Genomic DNA, 22,842 nt, shown 5'->3' with positions numbered 1-22,842 from the left:
ACTCCTGCCTTCCCCCATCCCGTTACAGAGCTGTGACTCTGTAATCAACAGCTCAAGACATACCTGTATGTGCTGGATGTGAGCCAACCGTCCGACATGTTGTACAGAAGCAGGTGTGACGACGTTTCTTAACTCAACTTCCTTAAAGGTATTCATTATCTTAAAGTCAGCCGCCTCCCTTCATCATAGTCAGACTCAGAGTAAAAAAAAAATATGATCAAAATAATTACTTTTCCACAACTATACACCCGCCCTTCCCCAGTCCGTGCTTGATCTGTTCCCCTAGCCCTGATATTCACCGAGATATGAGACACGCCTGTGTTGCTGGGTAACCAAAGCGCTCGTGAGAAGCTTCCAAATCAGGTGTGACGCAGATGTTTTAGTTGACTTCCTCCAAGATGGCGAGTGTCGTACTGCTCGCTGTCTTCCTTCTGTCCGGCAGTTTTCCTGCCCGAGCCCAGGACACCAGAACCGACCAGGCTGGGTCCGCCCTGCGGGAGTATGTAGACAAGGGCTACTGTACCTACACCTATGTGGTTCCGCCTGGGTCTCGTACTGAGGGCTGCACACCACCGGGTCTCGAGCGGCAGCTCGCCGAGACCGAGGAGGAAACGGGCCGCTTGAAAAATCAAGTGGATCGCCTGTCGTCGCTGGTGGAAATTTTGATATCCAGGATGAACAATCTCTCTGCTGAACTGAAGGAGGAGAAAGGCAGGAGTGCACAGCTGGAACAGAACCTGACACAGGAGCTGCAAGAACAAGAAACCCGTCTCCAAACCAAGGTACGAAGCCCAATCTTAAAACAGACCTTAAGAGAATACGTTATATTATGAAATGAAAACGGATCAGCAAATTAATACCTAATGATAAGTTAAAGTAACTCGACTGACAAGAAGCACGAAAAAAGTCGGTACACTCACGGCCAAAAACAGAATTATTCCTGTTTACTGCTGTTCTCGACCATAAACAAGCCCTGTGCTAGTTTTTCAGGTGAATTCGGGCATCCACAGGTCAATAGGCACAGGTCATGCACACTTTTCTAGCAACAACACGAGTCATCTTCCGTAAAGCTCACCCTCATTTTTGCTACATACCGTACGGATTCGTTACAACTCGGCCATGAACAAACCCTGCGCAATTTTTTAGGTTCATTCAAGCGTTCACAGGTCAATTGGTACAGTTCATGCACACTTGAGCAACAACGTAAAGTTAGTATATGCAGCTTGAACTTTCCAATACAAACCCAGGTGTTACACCATGAGGCAGTTTACCGGATATGCAGCCTGAACTTTTCAATAATAACCTGGTGTGTTACACCATGAGGCAGTTTACCGGATATACAGCTTGAACTTTTCAATATAAACCTGGTGTGTTACACCATGAGGCCGTGTACCGGGTATACAGCTTGTACTGTTCAGTACAAACCTGGTATGTTACGCCATGGGGCCGTGTACCGGGTATGCAATACGAACAAAAACACAAGTCACATTCCATAACGCCCCCCTCAACCGTCAGTTTTTGCTGCTACATTTCTACGATGATCATGACTTTGCAACATCATGTAGAATTCCTTACAAACTGTCGCTGAATATGAATGATTTCTACATTCCAAATTGTTCTTCAAACTTTACAGTTGAAAACGGCAATGACTTCATGTTTCCCACTTTACCTGTCAGTGTACCTGTGAGAGGCTGGTACCGGATGGCGTCATCTCTACAACTGCAGCCACGCTGACCAGTGAGCCAGAGACCGGTGCTACGATGATGTCGCCCACGGAGCCACTGTCCACCACTCCATGCGCGAAAAGTACAGAAGCTGCTGAGATCACGACTACAAATCAGCCCACTCCCGGCGCTGGGACTGCAACTGGTGAGGAATCTACACAGACGTCTCTACAAATAAACACATCCAACAACATGTACACTTTGCTATTCCCTTGTTTAAGGACGTCTTTTGTTTTCAAGTTCTGGCTTCAAAAGTTTATTATAATAATAGTGTTAATAGAAAAATCTTTTTCTTTCACACTCCAAGTTTGAAACCCTAGTGGAACTAGCTAATCAAGAATTAAAAAAGTCATCACGTGGTTTGAGGCAAACAAACTATCAGTTAATGCTAAAAAGACTTACTACCTTATTTTCAGCAATAGAAATAAAACTTATGATAGAAACGCAAAAATATTTTGGAAAAATCTACCCCTGTCTCAAGAGTCTCAAGCAAAGTTCATAGGCATTATCATAGACGATCGCCAGACCTGGAATCACATATAGATATGATAAGTAAAAAATTATCAAAAACCATCGGTATTGTTGGGAAAACTAAACATCTTCTCTCACAAAAAACCATTACAACCATATATAATAGCTTGACATATCCATATTTAACCTACGGTAATATTGTCTGGGGATAAACTTACAAAACTACATTGCAGCCCCTAAGACTTCTACAAAAAAGATTTGCTCGCATCACAACTGGATCCCACTCCTACGCCCAGTCAGAGCCACTATTCACCAAGCTTAGGATTTTCTTTCTTTATTCTTTATTTCAGGTTAAAAAGAAACCCATAGCTACACAAAATATACATACATATACATTAAAAACCTCTATATGTACAGTAAGCCATAATAACAGTTTCGAAAGAACGTGTTTTTTGTATAACAAGTCTGAAGACAGTAAGTGTTTGACAATAGTGTTATTGGAGGACATTAATCTTTGCAGCAAAGATTTTAAACATTTTTTATATTAATAGACTTCAGCTAACCCTTTTCACAATCCAATATTTTAATAATTCTCTTCCAGACACATTTGAAGGCTTTCTAACTCTTAATTCACAATTCCACAATTATCAAACTCGACAAAGTCATTATTTACATATTCCTCCAGTAAGAACTGTTCAAGCCCATATGACTGTTAGATCTAAATGTGTAGAAAATTGGAATAATCTTCCCCTCCACCTAAAAAGTTTTACATCCATGGTTAGTTTTAAGCGCAGTATCAAAAACTTCTTTCTCTCATCTCCCAGCTCCTAAGTAATAGCCACACATTAACTCTATTTAACATATGTTCATTCAGGTACTTATATTGCTACATTCCTTGTTTTCTATTTTGTTTCTAGAATATTTACTATGCCTTACTTGTTGATCATCTAATTGTTGATACCCATTAATGTTTTGTTATCATTTGTATACCATTTCAATTACATCATTTGAATTTGTGTTCAATAAGTTTGTTAGGAGGAGGTCTCCCATAAGCCTTTTTGGCTTCTACCTCTCTCCCACACGTTTTGTTTTATCTATTAGTTATATTTACCGTATGCATGCCCTATTTATGTACAAATAAATAAAATAAAATCAAAATCAAATCAGAATGGAGCTAAGAACAAACTACCTTTACCTTCACAGACGACTCCTATAACAGGGGCCGCCCTAAGATGCCCGTTTTTTTTACGCGCTCGAACTCACGGCGCTCCATCACTAGTTGCCAAAGAGTGGCCAAGTTTTGATTAATGAATTTTTATCACAATTATCTAGAGACCATACTTGAATAAGGAAGGCATCCATACTGTTCATAAACCCTTCACCCTCCGCGTTACAACTGGCAAACAACGAGGATGTTATCGTGAATATAAATTCCTGCCCGAGTCCGAGCTGAGTTAGACAGTGCGCCCTAACTTGACCCCCCCCCCTTTTTGAATTTGCTCTCTTCGGAACCTGGTGACCAATTTAGACAGACATAAATAAAAATTCTAATTTTATGATATTTTAGCTTTCTTTTGACAGTAGAATTGTGATTGTGTGTGCTTCTCGTCTCCCGCGAGGAGGGCTAAATCATTCACAATCCAGGTCGTGTTTTCATGGGAAATGGGCGAAATGCCTGACTAACAAAATCATTACGAAATACGACAATGCCAAAAAAAACAATGTGTACGTATTGGGAAACATACACGACATTACTCTGTGAAGTTTCATTTTTATCACCCGATACTGTTGTCATTAGCGTTTCTTGTCGTTAAAAATGGGAAATAATTAGGCGATAGTATCGGGTACAGATTACGATCCAGTGTTCCAGATCGCTGCCATTAGCGAAGCTTGTCGGTGGCAGATTAATGACGGTAAATTAGACGCTGTGACGCGCATTGCGTGATGGGAGTCGAGCTGACCAGCTGATCACTTCAAACAAAATGGCGGCCTGTTTTGTAGCGATTGCCTGCAGCTGGCCAGTATCCTGCCTGGCCTGGCGTCCATCCCTGGCATTATCCGGTCGGCAGTGGAACGGACTTCCCTGGAAAGAAGGCTCTTTAGTCTAAAGGTAAAGTATAAGGCGGTATTCAGAGCATGGCTTAGCCGCTAAAATATTCCTCTGTTCCATCGGGGCAGATATACGGTAAGGCATTCACTGTTTATTGACTGTCCATATTGCATGCTTCAATATTCAGTTCAATTTAGTAGACTCCTTGATGCAGGCCATTCAAAGAAGAAGACCTTATCAAGTAACAAGTAAGTCTTAGATATTTCTTGTCTCTGTGAGCCAGATACCGAGATATTTTCCCATATGTATTTGCATATGACTAGTAGTGACAGGGGGTTCCAGGAAAATATGGGCTGGCTTAAGGGCAGGCTACCTTGGCAGGTCCTAGTATCCTCCTTTTATACGGCTTATTCAGTTACATGATCCTCCCCATAGCAACTAACCAGCTTCCATATCACAAGTGAAGTCTGCCATTTTGGTGTACCAGCTGCAGTTTCAGCCCGCCTATAGTGGGGCCCTATGCAACTCTCCTTGTAAAACTTGAAATATTTCCCAAACAATGCACAAGTTACCTTCAAATCGTTTATTTTCATAATCACAGTGTTTTGCCTTGTGGTGGGATGTTGGTTCTGCACCAGCAAAGCGCACACAAATTGGTAATCAGCAAGATTTGTTCTGCGATTCTCCAGCAAAGCCCTGCATTGACATACAAAGGGAAACACTACTGTGATGACACGGGAACAAAATTTGATTTCTGCAATTAGAGAGTGGCTCTAACTGTGTGTTGCACGTACACATTTCGTATCTGGACAAGGCAGCAAACGATGGGCTAGTTTCAATGTCCACTTCCGGTGATAGTAGTAGTCGTCATTACACCGGTAGCTGATGTTCCCTAGTTCTCTATGAATTTCTATGAAACAAAAACAAGACTACAACAGTACAAGATGCTGACTGTGCACTCAAAATGTTCCTGTCTTGACACATGATAGGTCAGGGATAGATAGGGATTGCTGTGAAAAATGCTCCTATCTTGGTACCAAAAAGGATGCCTAGAATGATTGCTAGATCCTAATGTACTGTTTTTTCCATCATAGACTGCATAAAAGTTTTTAGCTCACCTCACCTACATTGTATTTTAATATCCCTTGATCTCTGGATGGGTTGTTGAGGCACCATGACTGTTCCATTGAAAATTCTATGGCATTGAAAATTTGTACAACAGCCTGCACCAAATGTGACTGCGCCATTACCAAAATCAAGCGCCAGAGCAGTTGAAATCAGTACTAGTACCCTTTCTATTATGCTTGGCTAGGTGGGTACTTAGTACTAGTATCAGGGACTGGCACAAAATTCTTGCTGCACCGGGCAGGAAAAACTGACAATAGTTATTGGTCTAATTCCGTCTTTTAGGGGAGATAGTTTGCTAAATTAATTATTAAACAGTCAGCCATACCAAAGGAGAAAAAAGAAAGTACGATGAAACAAAATGAAATGTTGAAATGTTACACCTTCGTTTTCTATCTGCATATTAGTTGTTGATAATGAAAATTACTTAAAATTTAGTTAAATGTTTGACTTCCAACTTGTACAGATGGTAACTTGTAACACAGAGACCTCTACACATGTCTCACTCTCCAAAATATATGGTGTCTGCCTAAACACCACAAACAACCTCAAACGACCACAAACGACTCTAATATGCAGTGTATATGGGGCAACGACCTTGTGTACGCTCTGGAGACATTGTTTATACATTTATGAATTCAAAAAAAATGCAGCATCCTATGTATTCACCAGTTATTTCAAGTTGTTTCCGTTTTAAGATGAAAGAGATTCTTGGCCACCATGTTGGATCATGCTTGCTAACATTTGAGCCTGAAAAACACTTAGAGTACATGTTTTTATAAGTTGACAATGATAGAATTGCGGTATGCTATAACCTATGAATCAACAGCTTCCATAGTTTTATCGCCCTGTCGTCTATGAAACGAGGAAGGTATTGAGAACTTCCACAGGCAGACTCCTAGCACGGGCGATCCAACATGGCGGCCATGAATTGCTTCGATCTTGAAATGAGCAAAATAAGTCGAAGTAACTGGTGAATGCATGTAGGACTTGCTTTGTTTTTTTAAATTCATAAATGTATACTGTCTCCAGTGCGTCACACAAGGTCATTGCCCCATATACACTGCTTATTAGAGTCGTTTGTGGTTGTTGTGGTCGTATGTGGTGTTTAGGCAGACCGCAAAATATGATATGGGACTACTATACTACTATAGTGGGTCCGGACTAGAACCTGATCCTCTGGACATGAACCATGGTGTCATCCTGACCTTGGTGTCATATTACCATACTAGTAACAGTTACTTCTAGTAGTAGGCTGTTTGACCGAGAACCCAGAGGTCCTGGGTTTGAATCCCCTGACATGCCTCTGATGTTGTGCTCTTGGGAAAGGCACTTGACATCACTTCAGTCACTTAGGTGGAAATGGGTACCTACAATGGCTACATGTAACTGTGGTTATGTACATCCCTCTCAGATTATGATAGGAATCCGATTGAGTTAAATTCAGGTTCAAAGCAATGTAGCACAGTAGTGTGCCACACAAGTCTACTAGTACCAGTTTGAAAGTGTAACTTATTGTGCTACTAGTACACAATAACTGCTTCCATCTTTCTATTTTATATTTTTTTAATGGTGTTGCTGGATGCAAGGCTGGTGTAGGCCACCTCTAGAAACTGAACTAAGGCCATGTTGATATATGGATTAAATCCTATGGGAACCCCCAAAATGATGCGAGCGTGCAACTAAACAGTTTGGCCAAAAAAACTTTATTATGAAATCTAAGTGCCCAGGAAGGTTAGACAAATGACCAGATATAGCGTATTGAATGTAGAACAATAGAATTTTTTTTGTTATTTGACATCTTCTTTGACCGTGGAATTAATGTTGGCATTCTGTAACATTAGCATATACTTAGAATGTGTTTTTTTTTTCAATTTACCTCATGTTTCCAGCTGCTTTGTACGGTTTACATCATGGTTGAAAACTTTTTTGTGAAATGGTGGAAAATTTAGCCTGGGTACCATCCGTTTTCTACCGGGCCTTTTTTAGGGCTAAGCGAGTGTAAGGAGCCCCGGTAGAATAGGGATCGTACCCAGGCTAGGAAAATTGACTTTTTTATGATACCACGATGTACTGAAGCTGATTGATTCTATGATTGCATGTGGTAAGAAGGAATATTGAAGCAGTGTCAGAACAGTAATAACCCCTGTAGGGCTGTGGACCTAAATATATGTACCTGTAGTCTGTACTGTACCTGTAAAATCGTCTAGGTACTGGTCCGGACCTGTTCCTGTACCTACAACAAACTAAATCAATAGTGGGTTTTACATAAAGTGTAAATTGACCACAGGTAAGTCAATTCCAAATTAATGATGACATTTGTTATAATCTTGCAATTGAAAATTAAGAAAACTTTGTTATGAAGCTCAAATACAATGTATGTTAATATTCATAGAATCATACAATGATGACAGTTCATTATCATAACAGTCAGTTGGCTATTTTTATAACTTACATATCAGGAAATACTTTTTTCTGCATAAAAAGTACCTAACATTTAAAATTACCTGCACCAGACAAATTTTACCTGCACCAGTCTGAATTTAGGAATTATGGATCATACTAAAAGAGTATTGAGTTTAGAGTTTGAGATATGATTACCACAAAAAAATAAAATCAGCAGAAACATTTCCCCTTTTGGTTAGGTTTAATAAATCTATTAAATGAAGGCAACTTTTGGAGGGTCAACATTTCTATCGCCATTTTTTGTGTTGTGTGAATGAATAAATGAATGAATGAATGAATGAATGAATGAATGAATGAATGAACTGTAACAGAAACACAGGACTGTTGCCTCAGAAAAGTTTAAGCCAGGACAAGGAAGGCGTATCTATGTGTGTGTGCAGAACTGTAACAGAAACACAGGACTGTTGTCCCAGAAAAGTTAAAGTCAGGACAAGGCGTATCTATGTGTGTGCAAGGTACACAGTTATGCTGTGTGCAGAAATGTAAGTGAAACACAGGTCCTGGAGTGTTGCCTCAGAAAAGTTTAAGTCAGGACAAGGCGTATCTATGTGTGTGCAAGGTACACAGTTATGCTGTGTGCAGAAATGTAAGAGAAACACAGGAGTGTTGCCTCAGAAAAGTTTAAGTCAGGACAAGGCGTATCTATGTGTGTGCAAGGTACACAGTTATGCTGTGTGCAGAAATGTAAGTGAAACACAGGTCCTGGAGTGTTGCCTCAGAAAAGTTTAAGTCAGGACAAGGCGTATCTATGTGTGTGCAAGGTACACAGTTATGCTGTGTGCAGAAATGTAAGAGAAACACAGGAGTGTTGCCTCAGAAAAGTTTAAGTCAGGACAAGGCGTATCTATGTGTGTGCAAGGTGTAGTTATGCTGTGTGCAGAAATGTAACAGAAACACAGGACGGCTGTTCCAGAAACATTTGAGACGGGACGAGGTGTAATTATGTTGCGTTTAATATTTTGATATTTGTACCTAAGGCCTAGGAAAAAAAATGTTGTGTTTCCTGTTTCCCTATCCTACCCTAAAAAAAACTGCAGACCCTAGACTTTTTTGGGGGTGGGCAGTGGAGTCACATAGCTTCCACTTAGAATTTTTATTCAGCCTGCTTCCTATTGAAGTAAAACACTGCCTGTCCTATCTAATGAAGGATAAATGTATCTATCACGCACAAAATTAAAGTTTGACATTAAAAGACAAGTGTCCGCATGCATTTCAGTTTACTTTGTTCAACTGTATTGAAATATGTATCACTAGAGTTTTGGCCAGCCTAAAAAAGAATACAAGAAAAAAAAAGATAATCCCTACCTACCGACCCTAATTTTTTCAGGGCTGAAACAGGAAACACAACATTTTTTTTTCCTAGGCCTAATTGTATATAATTAATTGCAAGTGGACTTGTTCAACCCTGCATTATAAAGGTGTTATAAATGTGTGGAATGTGTGTGCCATGTGTACTAGAATGTTTATGCTCAGCTAAGGGACAATGTACATGTGTGTTTAGTTTCAAGTTTAGTTTCAAGTTTATTCAACATTGTACAGACTAGCAAGATGTCCAAGTTTGTGTGAGTTGCGGGTCTGTCATTTCGAAATGTCCTGCCGAAGGGGAGGCAACCAGTCCCGGAACTCGGAGTTGAGTAGGGATGTGGCGAATGAGTGACAAATGCAGACGTGTGACAATAATCTGAAGTTTGAAACTGACAGCACCAATATTATTAAAAGAGGGTCTACATGGGGGTCTTGATTATGCTAAAATACTTGATACATGAAGGCGGACAACACATAAAATTTAGTTTAATTTCCATTTTGATTCAGTATGAGCTAGAATTTTACAATCAAGGATGTCGTGTGAACCATGGTGGATTGCACATACAACAACCAGATGCAGAGGCAGAAGCAGGAAATTTTGTAACATATCGTTCACTGAACTTTCACCAAATCCACCATATATTATGAAATTATTATATGCTACGTATACTTCCTCTGTATTTCAAGGGGCAAATATTGCTGGTAGACATCTTTATTAGTGGGAAAATACAGCACACAAGAGTGTCAGCTTTATTTGCTTCCCAACATTCTCCACCTTCCCGCTCAGCCGTCATTGAATTTTTTGTGGAAGCGGGATGCATATGGTTACAGCCTGGGCACCATACCTTGCCCTTATTACTTAACTGGCCCTCCTTACACTCGTTGCCCTGCAAAAAGTTGATTTTTTTTTAGCAACGAGTGTAAGGCTTTGATAGTATCTGGTCTAGAGAGATGGAGATGCAATTGAGATTGACTCTAAATGTGTTCCTGACATCGTGCTTATACTAAAGTACCCGAATCATAATAATAATAATGTATTTGGGATCACTGTTTTTCCTGCATACCTGCACTGGTGATCATTAAACTACAAAGCTTCCCTGCACAAACAGCGGTTGTCAACCTATAAGTTATAGTATAATTTGAAAATTGCTTTTAAGTTCGCTGGGATTTAATTTCATTGTAGCACTACTAGCAGGGAAAAGGACATTTTGCTGTGATTTTAAAGACCAACCCTGTACTATAAAACCACCCAAAGAATTCGGCCAACGTAAACTACCAGAGCTCAGTCTTCTGTTGACTCTGGTGGAGTTCATATCAGGGAAGGCTGACCAAGACAGCTGACCAACACAAGTTTATTTTCAATTCAATTTTGACATTAGTGTACTACATAAGGTATTGAAGTATGATTATACATAAAGCTTTACCTAACCCAGAATATAAAGTAATGAAAATGCTGGCTTCTCTTACTCTGGTACTGTGAGACATTCTGACAGTTCCATGTACAGTCTACATAGCCCCTGATGGTACACTTACAAATAGACAACAGATTATTAGCCATATTTCTAGACACATAAATGTCAGAGCTAATTCAGTTATAATGAAGATTTTCAAGTTGCAATCATGTGTTGTTGATCCAAAAAGACACTTTGATACAAAGTTGACAGAGCAGAGTTGAAAGTTTCAATTTGAACACAAGGTTGGTTTCCCAAAATTTGAGAGTTGCTGCTATTTATTTATTACAAGGACCTCGATTATGTAACTTTGTATTTGACACATGATACTGACTGTCTAGTTTATATATGGGAGCTTACTTTAATTGAATCAATGTTTATATTTGCAGTGACATCTTCAAGGCGATCATTATAAGGAAAACAAGAGTTCAGTTCTAGAGACAAAAACACACTGTGCATAATTTAATTGTGGTGATGATGAAAACGTTATAACTAATACGTTATATGTATTCCTGGCAAAATAAATAAACTGAAACTGAAACTCACCTAGGTGCACCTGTAGGGCAGGGTCATCGGGAGCGTTGACATGATGGCAGCCGTAATTGCACGCCGAGATTTTGCGGTTACCGATGTGAATATACCTCGTGCCACAAGCAACTATCAACACTATGGCTCCTATCAGTATCAATGTGGTGCTATCATCGCGGATGCTATCATCTTTTGAAAATATAATATATAAACGTTACGTACGCGTACTTGATTTTACATCGTAACGTTACATAAGGCTACATCGTGCCTGGTATCCAGCCATATTGTAGCTCCCAAGACTCGTCTGCCATTTGCGGAGAGAACAGAAGAGACTCGGGACAGTGCTCGGGAGCTAATATTGATACGGAGAGAACAGTACAGACCCGGGAGCTATATACGGCTGGATACCGGGCTATCGCTACAAAAAGGGGGCCGCCATTTTGTTTGAAGTGATCAGCTGGTCAGCTCGACTCCCATCACGCAATGCGCGTCACAGCGTCTAATTTACCGTCATTAATCTGCCACCGACAAGCTTCGCTAATGGCAGCGATCTGGAACACTGGATCGTAATCTGTACCCGATACTATCGCCTAATGATTTCCCATTTTTAACGACAAGAAACGCTAATGACAACAGTATCGGGTGATTTTTATAGACGGTACGAATCCTTTGTTAGAGTAACAAATTTTTGGGGCATTCGCTCGTCTGCCACCTGCGGGGCCACACTCCCTGGGGGAAACAACGGCGGTGATGCTTATGTTGTTTTTTCTATGGCCGGTCTTCTACTCAACAAACATTTGAAGACCAATATTTAAAGTGTTTTATGAAGCTTTATTTCTTATGTGTATGACAGTTGTGCGGCTGTTTTGTACAGGTTGTATATTTAGGGACACGAGCCACCATACCTAGTAACAGGTGACCACAGTGATTCGGCGCTACCAACATTATTGTGAAAATTCTGTCTTAAGAAAAAGGAACTGAATATGTGTAAAAATCCGGGCATCTTAGGGCAGGGGGCATCTTAGGGCGGCCCCCGTTATTTATCTATTATTTATCTTGTCCATCTCTCTCTCTCTCTCTCTCTCTCTCTCTCTCTTTCTCCGTCCCCCTCTCTCTCTAAGTTAATAACTTAATAAGTTAATAAATTGTGGCATGTTAATATTGGAAAAAATATCATCTTTTTCAGGGATTCAAGTTCGTCTTGTCAGTGGCTCAACTCCAATTGAAGGCCGAGTGGAGGTCCGAAACGGTACCGGCCGATGGGGCTCCGTCTGTGATGACAACTTTGACCTGCAGGATGCTGATGTTGTTTGCAGACAGCTCGGCTTCCGGGCGGCCCTGGAGGTGAAACTGGCGGGTCATTTTGGGGAAGGATCGGGGAACGTCTGGCTGGACGAGGTGGCCTGCAGGGGCAACGAGACGGACCTTGGAGACTGTCCTGCTGACTCCTGGGGACGGAGTGACTGCTCACACAAGGAAGACGCAGGAGTCGTCTGTGCAGGTACGGGTGGCTAGGATATAAAATCGTCTGTTACGGTATGGGTCGAAAAGATAAAGCAAGCATCTGTAAACTCGCGGCAAATGTATTTCGACAGACGTTTGGTTCAATGGAGGGTTTAAAAGTCCATGGAATTAAACGTAACATGTCACATTCATGTTACGGTATGAATCGCTTAGAAGGCTGAGAAGACGATAACTGGGATGCATTTTTGCCTTACCGGGCGCGCGTTAAGCCCCGTTTTTTGCATTGTTCAATGGTTCAATGTTAATCAAGCCCTTCCAAAGGCCCTTTCCCAGTTCACAACAAGTTTGTGGACAAGCTTACGGCTAAGGCGACCAACAGTTCATCTCCGTCAATCTTAAAACCTCAATTTTACGCACTTGATAACAATTGTGGTCGTTTCATGTGAACGTTTTCAATCCCGTTACATGTGGTTTTAGTGTTTATGTTGACAAAAATTATCTTAAGACATTTAAAGTTGATAATCCAAGATGGCGGGTAGTCGTTGCGTCGGCTTTTGAAAACAGAAGTCTTATAACACTTAAATATTTATAAGGAACCTTTATAGGTAACTTTTTGTGTGAAATATGTAGGTATTATGGGAATTCCCCTTTTTAGCAACAACAAAAAATTAATGACGCCATGATTACGTCACACTACGTCATAATGATATAAAATGTTTAGGAATCATAAAACTCGACGACCATATCCCATCCTGCAAATTTTGTGATCGTACAACGATGATTATGATGTTCGTCCATCGGGAGTCGATGAAGACCTTGAATTCAGATCAATTCAGTTCAATCGCCCTTGTGGGTCTGGGCGTGACTTATCAGCCCGATCCTTGCACGGAAGCACCGGCCGCAGACGTTGCACTGTAGACCAGGTGGCGGTTGTGTGGATGAATCTGCTTTCCTTGCCTTGCGTGTCTCTCGCCTGCTGACGGCCAGGGCAGTTCTGCGTTTCTCAGCAATGCCTGCGCCCTGATGGACTAAACGGCGCCACTGAGGTCTGTCGGAAGCGGCTAGCTCCCAGCTATCCACGGGGATGCTGAAGTCCTTCAAAGTTGCCTTTAAACTGTCCTTGTTGCGAAGCTTCGGACGTCCGACATGTCTTTTACCTTCTACTAGTTCCCCATACATGAGGATCTTGGGTAAGCGGTGGTCGTCCATGCGACGGACGTGCCCTGCCCATCTTACTTGGGCCTTCTGCAGGAGAGTGTGTTTGCTTGGCATATCTGCACGGGCGAGGACGTCTGTGTCTGGAATGCAATCCTGCCAGCGGATTCTCATCAGTTTGCGCAGACATGTTGTATGGAAGATGTTCAGCTGTCTGGCATGCTTGGTGTACACTGCCCAGGTATCACAAGCATAGAGGAGTGTGGTGAGGACAACTGTCTGGTATACCTTCAGCTTCGTACTGAGGCTGATACTCCTACGCTCCCAGGCAGTCTGTCGGAGTCTCCAAAAGGCACTGCTGGCCTTGGCGATTCTACAGCTCACTTCCTCATCTATGTTGGCCTGACTGGACATGGTACTACCCAGGTAAGTGAACTTTTGAACAGTGTTCATGAATTTGCCATTCATTGTGATCCAGGGCTTCTTGTATGGCTTGCCAGGGCGTGGCTGAAACATGACGTCTGTCTTCTTTGTACTGATGACTAGTCCAAAATTGTCACAGGACGGCAAAGACGAAGTGACTATCTGCTTCACTTTTGTTAGTGCATTGAGCCGGCGTTAGTTGAGCAGTTTTTCCATCAGTCCTGTACCGGATGCCTACTCCTTCTTCACTGTCATGGAATGCATCGGTGAGCATTGCTGTGAAGATGATGCTGAAGAGTGTGGGCGCCAGGACACACCCTTGTTTGACTCCGTTTGTTACTGGGAAGACAGGTGATATTTCTCCGTTGTCATGAACATGGGCAGTCATGCCTTAACAGAGCTGACGTACCATGGAGGTGAAGTGTTCTGGACATCCGAACTTGGGCATTATTCTCCAGAGCCCGTCTCTGCTGACCGTATCAAACGCCTTTGTTAGGTCGATAAACTTGACGTAGAGGTCTTTTTTGTTCTTGACATTTCTCTCGAACTGTCTTGCTGCGAAGACCATGTCCACTGCGCCTCTACCGACACAGAAACCACACTGGCTCTTCAGTGGGGAGATGTCCTTGTTAAAGGTGCTTGGTGAGTCGGTTGAGAAGAATTCTTGCAAGAATCTTCCCGGCTATGGACAGAAGTGAGATGCCACGGTGATTATTGCACGACTGACGTTCCCCATTTTTCTTGTAGAGGTGTATGGTGGTGGCGTCTTTGACGTCTTGGGGAATTGCACATTTCTCCCACATTGACTGGAAGATGTCCGTTAGTTTTTGAGTTAGCACTTGGCCTCCAGACTTCTGTAGCTCAGCTGGTATGCCATCAGAGCCAGGTGCTTTTCCGCTGGTCATCTAGCTAAAGGCCTTCTGGGTCTCGCTAACGGAAGGTATTGGATTCATGTCGTGGTTCACTGGGATCTGTGGCAGGCGTTCGATGGCTTCATTGTTGATGGTGGACGGACGGTTCAGGACAGCTTCAAAGTGTTCTGCCCAACGCTCCAGGATCTTGGCTCGATCTGTGATGAGTGTTGTCCCATCAGCACTAAGGAGAGGGAAAGAGCTGTAACGCTGGGGTCCGTAGACGGCTCTGACTGAGTCGTAGAAGCGCTTAGAACCTTTCTTGTCTGCAAAGGCTTGTATTTCATTTGCCTTTCTGCTGCGCCAGTCATTTTGCATCTTCCTGAGTTGACGTTGGGTTTCCCTCCGCATGTTGGCAAAGGCTGTTTTCTTGGCAGTAGATGTTGGGTCATTCACAACATGTTTGTGAAGGCGGTACTTTTCAACCAGGAGAAATGAGATCTGTGGGTCATTTTCATCAAACCAGTCTTGATTCTTTCGTTTTGTTGGGTCTAGGTGCTCCAGGGCTGTCGTGTGGATGATCTTCTTTAGGGAGGACCAGTCGTCGTCCACAGAAGCATCTCCAATGTGAAGCTCTGTCAGTTTGCTACTCAAGTCTCAAGGTGACAAGGGTGGCTCTCGTCCTGCTTGAGTTTTGTAGTGTTGAGTCTCTTGCATGTCTTTTTCCCTTGAGGTCGTCTTTTGGGTTGGATCCGTAGTTTGACCTTTGACACTATGAGCCGGTGATCGGTACAACATTCTGCTCAGCACATGGCTTTTGTGACCTTAATGTCCTGTCGGTCCTTTCATCTAATGATAACATAATCGATCAAGTGCCAATGCTGTGAGCGAGGATGCATCCAAGACGTTCTTTTACGTATTGGCAGACGGAAGAAGATATTGGTGATGGGGACGTCGTGCATGGGGCACATCTTCAAGAGCAGCACTCCATTACTGTTGCACTTCCCCACGCCGTGGGGCCCAATAGTACCATTCCACACCTGGTGGTCTGTTCCAACTCTGGCATTGAGGTCGCCAAGAATGATGACTTTGTCTGCCATTGGTATGGATGAGATGAGGTGGTAAAGCTCTTCGTAGAACTTGTCCTTGGTCTCCCGAGGGTTGGTGCATACACGCTAACTATTGTCACATTCTTGTTTTGTCCAAGGGGAAGTTTTAGAGTCATCAGGCGGTCGTTGGGGCCCCTGGGTAGACTGGCAAGTTTGGAGACAAGGTCGGTTTTTATTGCAAATCCAACTCCTGCCTCCCTACGTTCCTTCTCACTGCGGCCACTGCAGTAGAACGTGTAGCCACCTCCTAGCTCAGAGAGCTGTCCCTCGCCGGGTAGGCGCGTTTCACTGAGAGCAGCGATGTCGATGTTGTAGCGGGCAAGTTCCCTGGCCACAAGTGCTGTCCGTCGACAGGGTCTATCTGCTCTTGCATCATCAAGTTTGGTTCGCACGTTCAACGTGCCTAAAGTTAGTGTAGTTTCTTTCAGTTTCTTTGCTTTTCTGTGTCGACCGCGTGGTGGGATTCCCTCCAGCCGCAGTGTGCTGGTCAGGTGGGGTTGAGGCAGGCTATGTTTAGGACACCTGTTCTAGCCCTGTCCTCATGCTACGGAGGCGAGCAGAGCTATCCTAAAGAGGGCTGCTCGGTCAGTTGGGTTGCTGCCGGGTTCCACTTCTGCCTCAGGTTAGTGGGAAGACGACCAATGACCCAATTCGCCTGTGTGCAGGCTTGCAGTTGCAGCTTGGGTGTAATCCGCACCTGCTGGTTCACTGCTTCCCCGTCGCCACAAGACTTTTGAAGTCAAGACTTGCGCTGCTGGTGTTGATTTAGGTGAGAAAGGGGCACGCACAATATAATCCAGCCTCACCCTCTCGTCCCGGCTCATCCGGATCAAGTGGCAAGACGTAGTCAGGACGACTGGGGATGAGGAGAGATACAACTATTTAACCGATAGCTGGGGAAGGTCCCTTCAACGTGGTTTGGCCCGCCTGCTGAAGTAGCGGTGTACCGGGGTGTGGCGCTTGGAGCCAGCACGTGAGAGTTTAGGGGATGGATGAGGGACAAGGTTTGTGTCCACCCTGCAGATGGTCGTTCGGGCGCAGCAGACAGCCGCCAGATGACAACCCCTCTATCCAGAGCCCCCTACACCCCAATTGTACAATAAGCCTATTTGAAAATACGAGGGGGGGGGGGGGGATGAGCCACCCCCCACCACCCCAGTCCAGGGAATGCCCAAAAAGCCCAGTCTGGATAGGGTTTAGACACCTACATATATTTGCAACATGACTACCAGATCAATACAAGGCTTTGGCTACCATAATACGTATTTAGCAGACAGGCAAATTATCCCTACTGCACGCCAAGGCACAATGTTTTACCTTGCCGGGCTTGAAGCGCCGATGTACTTTTTCCTGACGATATCCCTACAACACGGCAAGGCACAGTTTTTTTTAAAGCACTTGTTTGCTTAATTATAGACGTTGGTAACAGAAGCTATTTGCATAGCTTCAAAGTAGAAACTGTCTTTAGACAACATGAGCTTATCTATTTACATCAACGTTGTTGTGACTTTGTCTTACTGATTTGAGGTAAGGGTGGTTACGATAAACAAACCATGCTCAACGTCATAGCAGCCATTAACTTACGTAGATAGCACTTTCATAATCTTAACTCGGAAACGTTCGTAGTTCTATAAGTTTGTGTTTCTTTTAATATTTTATCAGCACCTGAGTGTTGCTTTTCGTTTTGAAAGAGAGTTTTAGAGAGCTCTTGGCCCATGGTAAGCGATCTCATTTTCTTTACAACTGCACGAAGACAAATCAGCCATCCGGCTTTTTGGCGGCCACGTGCCCTGGGAAGGACGGCTGGAGGTCCGCCCGGGAGAGAAGTCGGGGTGGGGTGTCGTGTGCAACACCGGCTGGACCGAGGCTGCCGCTGGTGTCGTGTGCAGACAGATGGGATACACCGGCGGGATGACGTCATCTGGACTGCCCGGTGTCGGGGAGGGCAGGGGTCAGATCTGGCTGGGTGACGTCACCTGCAGTGGAGACGAGACCAACATCCTGTCCTGTGGCTTCAGCTGGGAACCTTCTGACTGTGATCATAGCCAGGATGTACAAATCATCTGTACAGGTTTGTTTTACCGACTGTAGTTTACCGAAACAGCTTAGCTCTAGATTATGCTGAAAGATCATCTCTTCACTTAACGATAAACAATACGACTTGATGATATTTATTTATTTACTTTTTACATGTTGAGTTAAGTGTCAGTGCTTCTGGTAGTATGGGTGACTTGGATCTAAAAATTAAGGACAATAATAAGAAAACGAGTAAAAGAGCTGTCGTGTAATGATTATTTTGTGTTTAATTATTCGTCTGGTCTCAGAAGAAAAATGCCAGAAAGGAATTTTAAATTGTAAGATTCACATAAAAAATACAATAATCATCAAAAGTTTAATTGTCATCAATCTTACGAATTAGGTGCCGTGTCTGCCCGACTTGTGGGAGGCCAGAATGCATCAGAAGGTCGAGTGGAGGTCCGGCCCGGAAATGGAGACTGGGGAACGGTCTGTGATGACGACTTTGACGACAGGGACGCCCAGGTGGTCTGTAGACAGCTTGGGTATCGGAATGGAGTCGCCAGGGTGGGAGAAGTTTTCCCTGATGGGACAGCAAACATCTGGCTGGACAATCTTAACTGTACGGGGAACGAGTCTTCTGTTGGCGACTGTGAGATCAACAGGTGGGGAGACCACGACTGTACCCACAAGGAAGACGCAGGAGTCGTATGTAGCAATGCAGCAGGTGTGGTGCGTGTATTTGTTCTTTCCTGACTCTTTAAATTACTATATTGTGGATATAGGAATCGAAAAAAAAAATATTTTCTTCCTGTCGTTTTACAGAAAAGGACTGTGCTGAGTACCATTCATCAGGAGTGACAACAAGCGGAGTCTACCCAATCGGCCTTCGACTCCCCGATGATGTGGAGGCGTACTGTGACATGGATACCGCAGGTATGGTGTTTATGAAACATAGCAAGGCGGCGTTCCACCTTTTTTTCTACATGTGTGTATGTATGTATGTGTGTGTATGTGTGCATGTGTGTGTGTGCATGTATGTGTACATGTGTATGCTTATGTGCATGAATGTACGTGTGTATATGTGACACACGCGTGTTTTGGCTTTCATTAACAAATCCCTTTCCTTTTCATTTTGTTAATCTTTCTTCCCCCCACACGTACAGGAGGTGGGTGGACTGTGATCCAGCGGCGGCAGGACGGGTCGGTTCCCTTCAACCGGACCTGGGAAGAGTACAAACTGGGCTTTGGGAACAAGAACGGGGAGTACTGGCTGGGGAACGAGAACATCCACCTCCTGACCAGTCAAAAGAACTACTCCCTCAGAGTGGACATAATGGACTGGACTGGGGCTACAGCGTTCGCTCTGTACAGCACCTTTAGGTGAGTAAAATACCTCCAGGTGAGTAAAACACCTTCGGGTGAGTAAAACACCTTCAGGTGAGTAAAACACCTTCAGGTGAGAAAAAACATTCGGCTGAATGAAACACTTTCAGGTGAGTAAAACACGTTCAGACGAGTAAAACACCTTTAGGTGTGTAAACACTTCCAGGTTAAGCATATTTAGGTGAATAAAACACCTTATGTGATTTCTGCACCATTTGGTGAGTAAAACACCTTCAGGCGAGTACAGCGTCTTCAGATAAGTAAATCACCTTCAGTTGAGTAAAGAAGAGGGAGAGGGGTTGCTAAAAGTTCCCACGCCAAATTTGACGTTGTATAACTGACGAACAACGTGTGCTAGGGCTACCAATCTTGATGACTTCTCCTAAAATTTAGCTCAAAACAAATGGAGACTAATAAGGTTAATTTGTGATTTTCGTCTTGCCATGGCAACGCAAGGCTGACATACATATTTTACTAAATTTACAACCTTCAATTTAAACAACGAGGTTTTCTTACCGACCATATTTGAGTTCCTATATCATTAACGTTTTATGTTACATTTATGATTAGGTATTCATAATTTATGCTTATTTGATTACGTCATCGGTCAAAATAAGATGGTGGACCGTATCATGAGCGACGGTATAATCGGGTTACTTACACCCAAATTTTCTCAATAGCTTTCATTTTTTTAAACACATTCATACGATTTTTTTAGGCCATCTTCATTACGTTTTGGCGCTATATTAAGAACAAAACGTATTTTATAAAATTCAAGATTGCTAATTCAAGATGTTGGATATATAACGTCATTTCCCGTCGAGAGAAGGATCGCTCTTGCCGCCTCAGCCTTTGGTAGATAAGAAAACCAGTGATGTCTTAAAATGCGCCTTTTAGATTTACATATACTTCCTACTGCTTGTGAAACATGGACCCTGAAAAAAAGTCAGGTGAACTTCTATTAGTTTTCGAAATGAGATGCCTAAGGGCGATTCTTAGTATTACACTCCGTGATCGTATACCAAATTATGGTATATAGACTCGGAATAGAACACCATTGTCGATGCCACCTGGTTAATAATATGAAGACAGAGTGGTTCGGACATGTAGTATGGTAACCACCAAATACATTAGTCCATAAAATCTTCTACCAGGAGTTTCAAAGGCCAAGGCCCCGGGCTAGACCTTCGAAGGCTTGTAGGATCAAATAACACTGGGCCGAGTCTTACGTTTGCGGAAAAAAGCGCAAAGGACCGTGCAACCTGTAGAGTCCTGACGGAGAGGAGCAAGGGGCCAGTCCCCGGCCTAAGCACTTAGGCAGGCAGGAAATTCTTTATTCAGACGATTTTAGCTAATGAAGTAACATTATGACGTCATAGATACGTAATTTTACGTCAGAAGGATACCAGAATTGCAGAAATCTATTACAGGCGCTACTTACCTCGACTTCAAGATCAGTTCCAACCTTAAGTGTATCTTTGTTGTATATATATCTATGTGCGCGCACGCGTGTGTGTGTGTGTGTCTTTGTGTTGTGTGTGAGTGTGCGTTAAAGGGTGGCCAAACCCAATGCAAAAGTGATTTTTATTCGTAGAAGCAAACAATGTTCCCACCCAGGGTGTCCGGTGAGTCTGACCAGTACCGGCTGCACATTTCCGGTTATTCAGGCACCGCGGGAGACTACATGAACAACGGGCAGAGGTTCTCCACTGTGGACAGGGACAATGATATCCTCAGCGGCGTCCATTGTTCTCAGCAGCTCGGACAGGGCGGCTGGTGGTTTATTAACTGCCGCACCTCTGCCCTCAACGGAGGCTACCTGGGCAACTGTGGGAGGTCCTGTCCTTTTGGGCAAGGTTTGGTGTGGTTCCCCTGGACAGGCAATACTTACTCCCTAAAGTCTGTGTCTATGAAGATCAGGCCATAAACAACATACTTTCTGCATTGTTTGTGTGGAATATGCAGACAATGAATCTAGAAATCACTAAATCTAAGAAATGGATAAAGTAGTATTGCATTTTATAATTTAACCTTAATAAGAAAACTTAATTAAATGAGTCATAAATAAGATTCACCATGAGGTTCTTTACCACACGAATTTAAGCATACAACCATTGCATCTTGAATACATGTTGCAGGTGATTGAAAAAAAGTTTGCTGTATTTTCATTTCATTTTGTGGTAATAGTTTGGTTGTCGCCACTCACATGGCATCTTAAAGACAGGGAAAATATGAAACCAAACGCAGATTTGAGAAGTAAAGCATGTATGTACATAATTACCAATCAGATAAAAGATATACTGTAACAGTAAGAAAAAGGTCATAAAATTGGAAAGTTAAATAAAACAATTATATTTCCCAAGAGCATGTTTTTGCATTTAGTTTTTTTAAGAGTTAGATTACTTTAGATTCATGACAATATATACGATGTATCTTTTTTATTGTAAGCACAGCCGTAGCTGCTTGTCACTTTAGAAGTTAGCAGAATGTCGTAATACTGTATTCTATTACATACTGATTACGTTAAGAAAAGCTGCAAGAAAAGTTGTAAGATGAAGGCTGCAGGACCACATGTAAGAAAGGTCTATGAAAAGCTGTAAGAAAAGTCATGGGAAAAGCTTGAAGAGATGTGTAAGAATTCAAAGCTTTACGATAACTTGTTTCTGCGTTTCTAATTAAAGTACATCTCATGCAGAGAGCTCTCTCTCTCTCTGCTTCACAATCTACGTTCTACTACATAATATGAATTGCTATTTTTTGTAAACACCGATTTGTATATTTTAATTTCCATCCTTTGTATATTATGACAGGCTGTCAACAAAGTAACTGCGTCTTAAACAAGCTTACAAACCCTCAATGTGGTCCCGTCTGTTACCGTGGAAACTGTGTGTACATCATTCAGTTTTGACATGATAATCTCGAAACTCTCATGTTGTGATACGAATCTTCTATCTGAGCAGAAGAGAAAGCATTGTTTTGTATCCTCCCCAGAAGCTTTTCCGTTTATAAACAGTTCTCCTGTATTGATGGGTAAATAAAAACGAGCGTGTAACAATTAGAACCACAGTGTTTTTTTTTTTTTTTTATCATTCATCATCCAAGATGTCCATCTCAGCTTACCTACATCTGATTTAATCACAACCTGCAGGTGTCTTTTTTGCAAATGATAAACAAGTTTAACTGTTAATCCTTCAGTGAACTATGCGACGACTTCTTTCAGATATCTAAGCCATACTGGTTAAGCCCCTGCCTTAGATCTGGCCGTTTCGAATTTCTGCTTCTAATATTGACAGCTCGGCTTAAGACATCTCTGTGCTG

The 22,842-nt window shown here is 42.7% G+C and overlaps 1 protein-coding gene across 1 annotated transcript; it reads left to right on the top strand.

The window, feature by feature from the left end:
* Window positions 1-298: 298 nt before the first annotated feature.
* LOC118420444 (scavenger receptor cysteine-rich type 1 protein M130-like) lies at window positions 299-22,563 on the top strand. The gene is made up of 8 exons (XM_035827242.1): window positions 299-782; window positions 1,677-1,869; window positions 12,307-12,621; window positions 17,876-18,193; window positions 18,542-18,865; window positions 18,964-19,074; window positions 19,305-19,521; window positions 21,142-22,563. Exons 1-8 carry the CDS (start codon window positions 399-401, stop codon window positions 21,449-21,451), a joined length of 2,172 nt encoding a protein of 723 aa, XP_035683135.1. The 5' UTR covers window positions 299-398; the 3' UTR covers window positions 21,452-22,563.
* Window positions 22,564-22,842: the final 279 nt, after the last annotated feature.

This window comes from Branchiostoma floridae, chromosome 8 (assembly GCF_000003815.2).
Source record: "Branchiostoma floridae strain S238N-H82 chromosome 8, Bfl_VNyyK, whole genome shotgun sequence".
Classification (NCBI taxonomy): Eukaryota; Metazoa; Chordata; class Leptocardii; order Amphioxiformes; family Branchiostomatidae; genus Branchiostoma; species Branchiostoma floridae.
This window is presented reverse-complemented; position numbering and strand designations above follow the sequence as displayed.

What these genes read in the sequence shown, in the direction of transcription:
- LOC118420444 (XM_035827242.1), top strand. Translation starts at nt 399, where the DNA reads ATGGCGAGTGTCGTACTGCTCGCTGTCTTCCTTCTGTCCGGCAGTTTT. An exon ending in CGTATGTAGCAATGCAGCAG is followed by an intron (nt 18,866 to 18,963) that starts GTGTGGTGCGTG and finishes GTCGTTTTACAG; the next exon opens with AAAAGGACTGTGCTGAGTAC. An exon ending in GCTCTGTACAGCACCTTTAG is followed by an intron (nt 19,522 to 21,141) that starts GTGAGTAAAATA and finishes GTTCCCACCCAG; the next exon opens with GGTGTCCGGTGAGTCTGACC.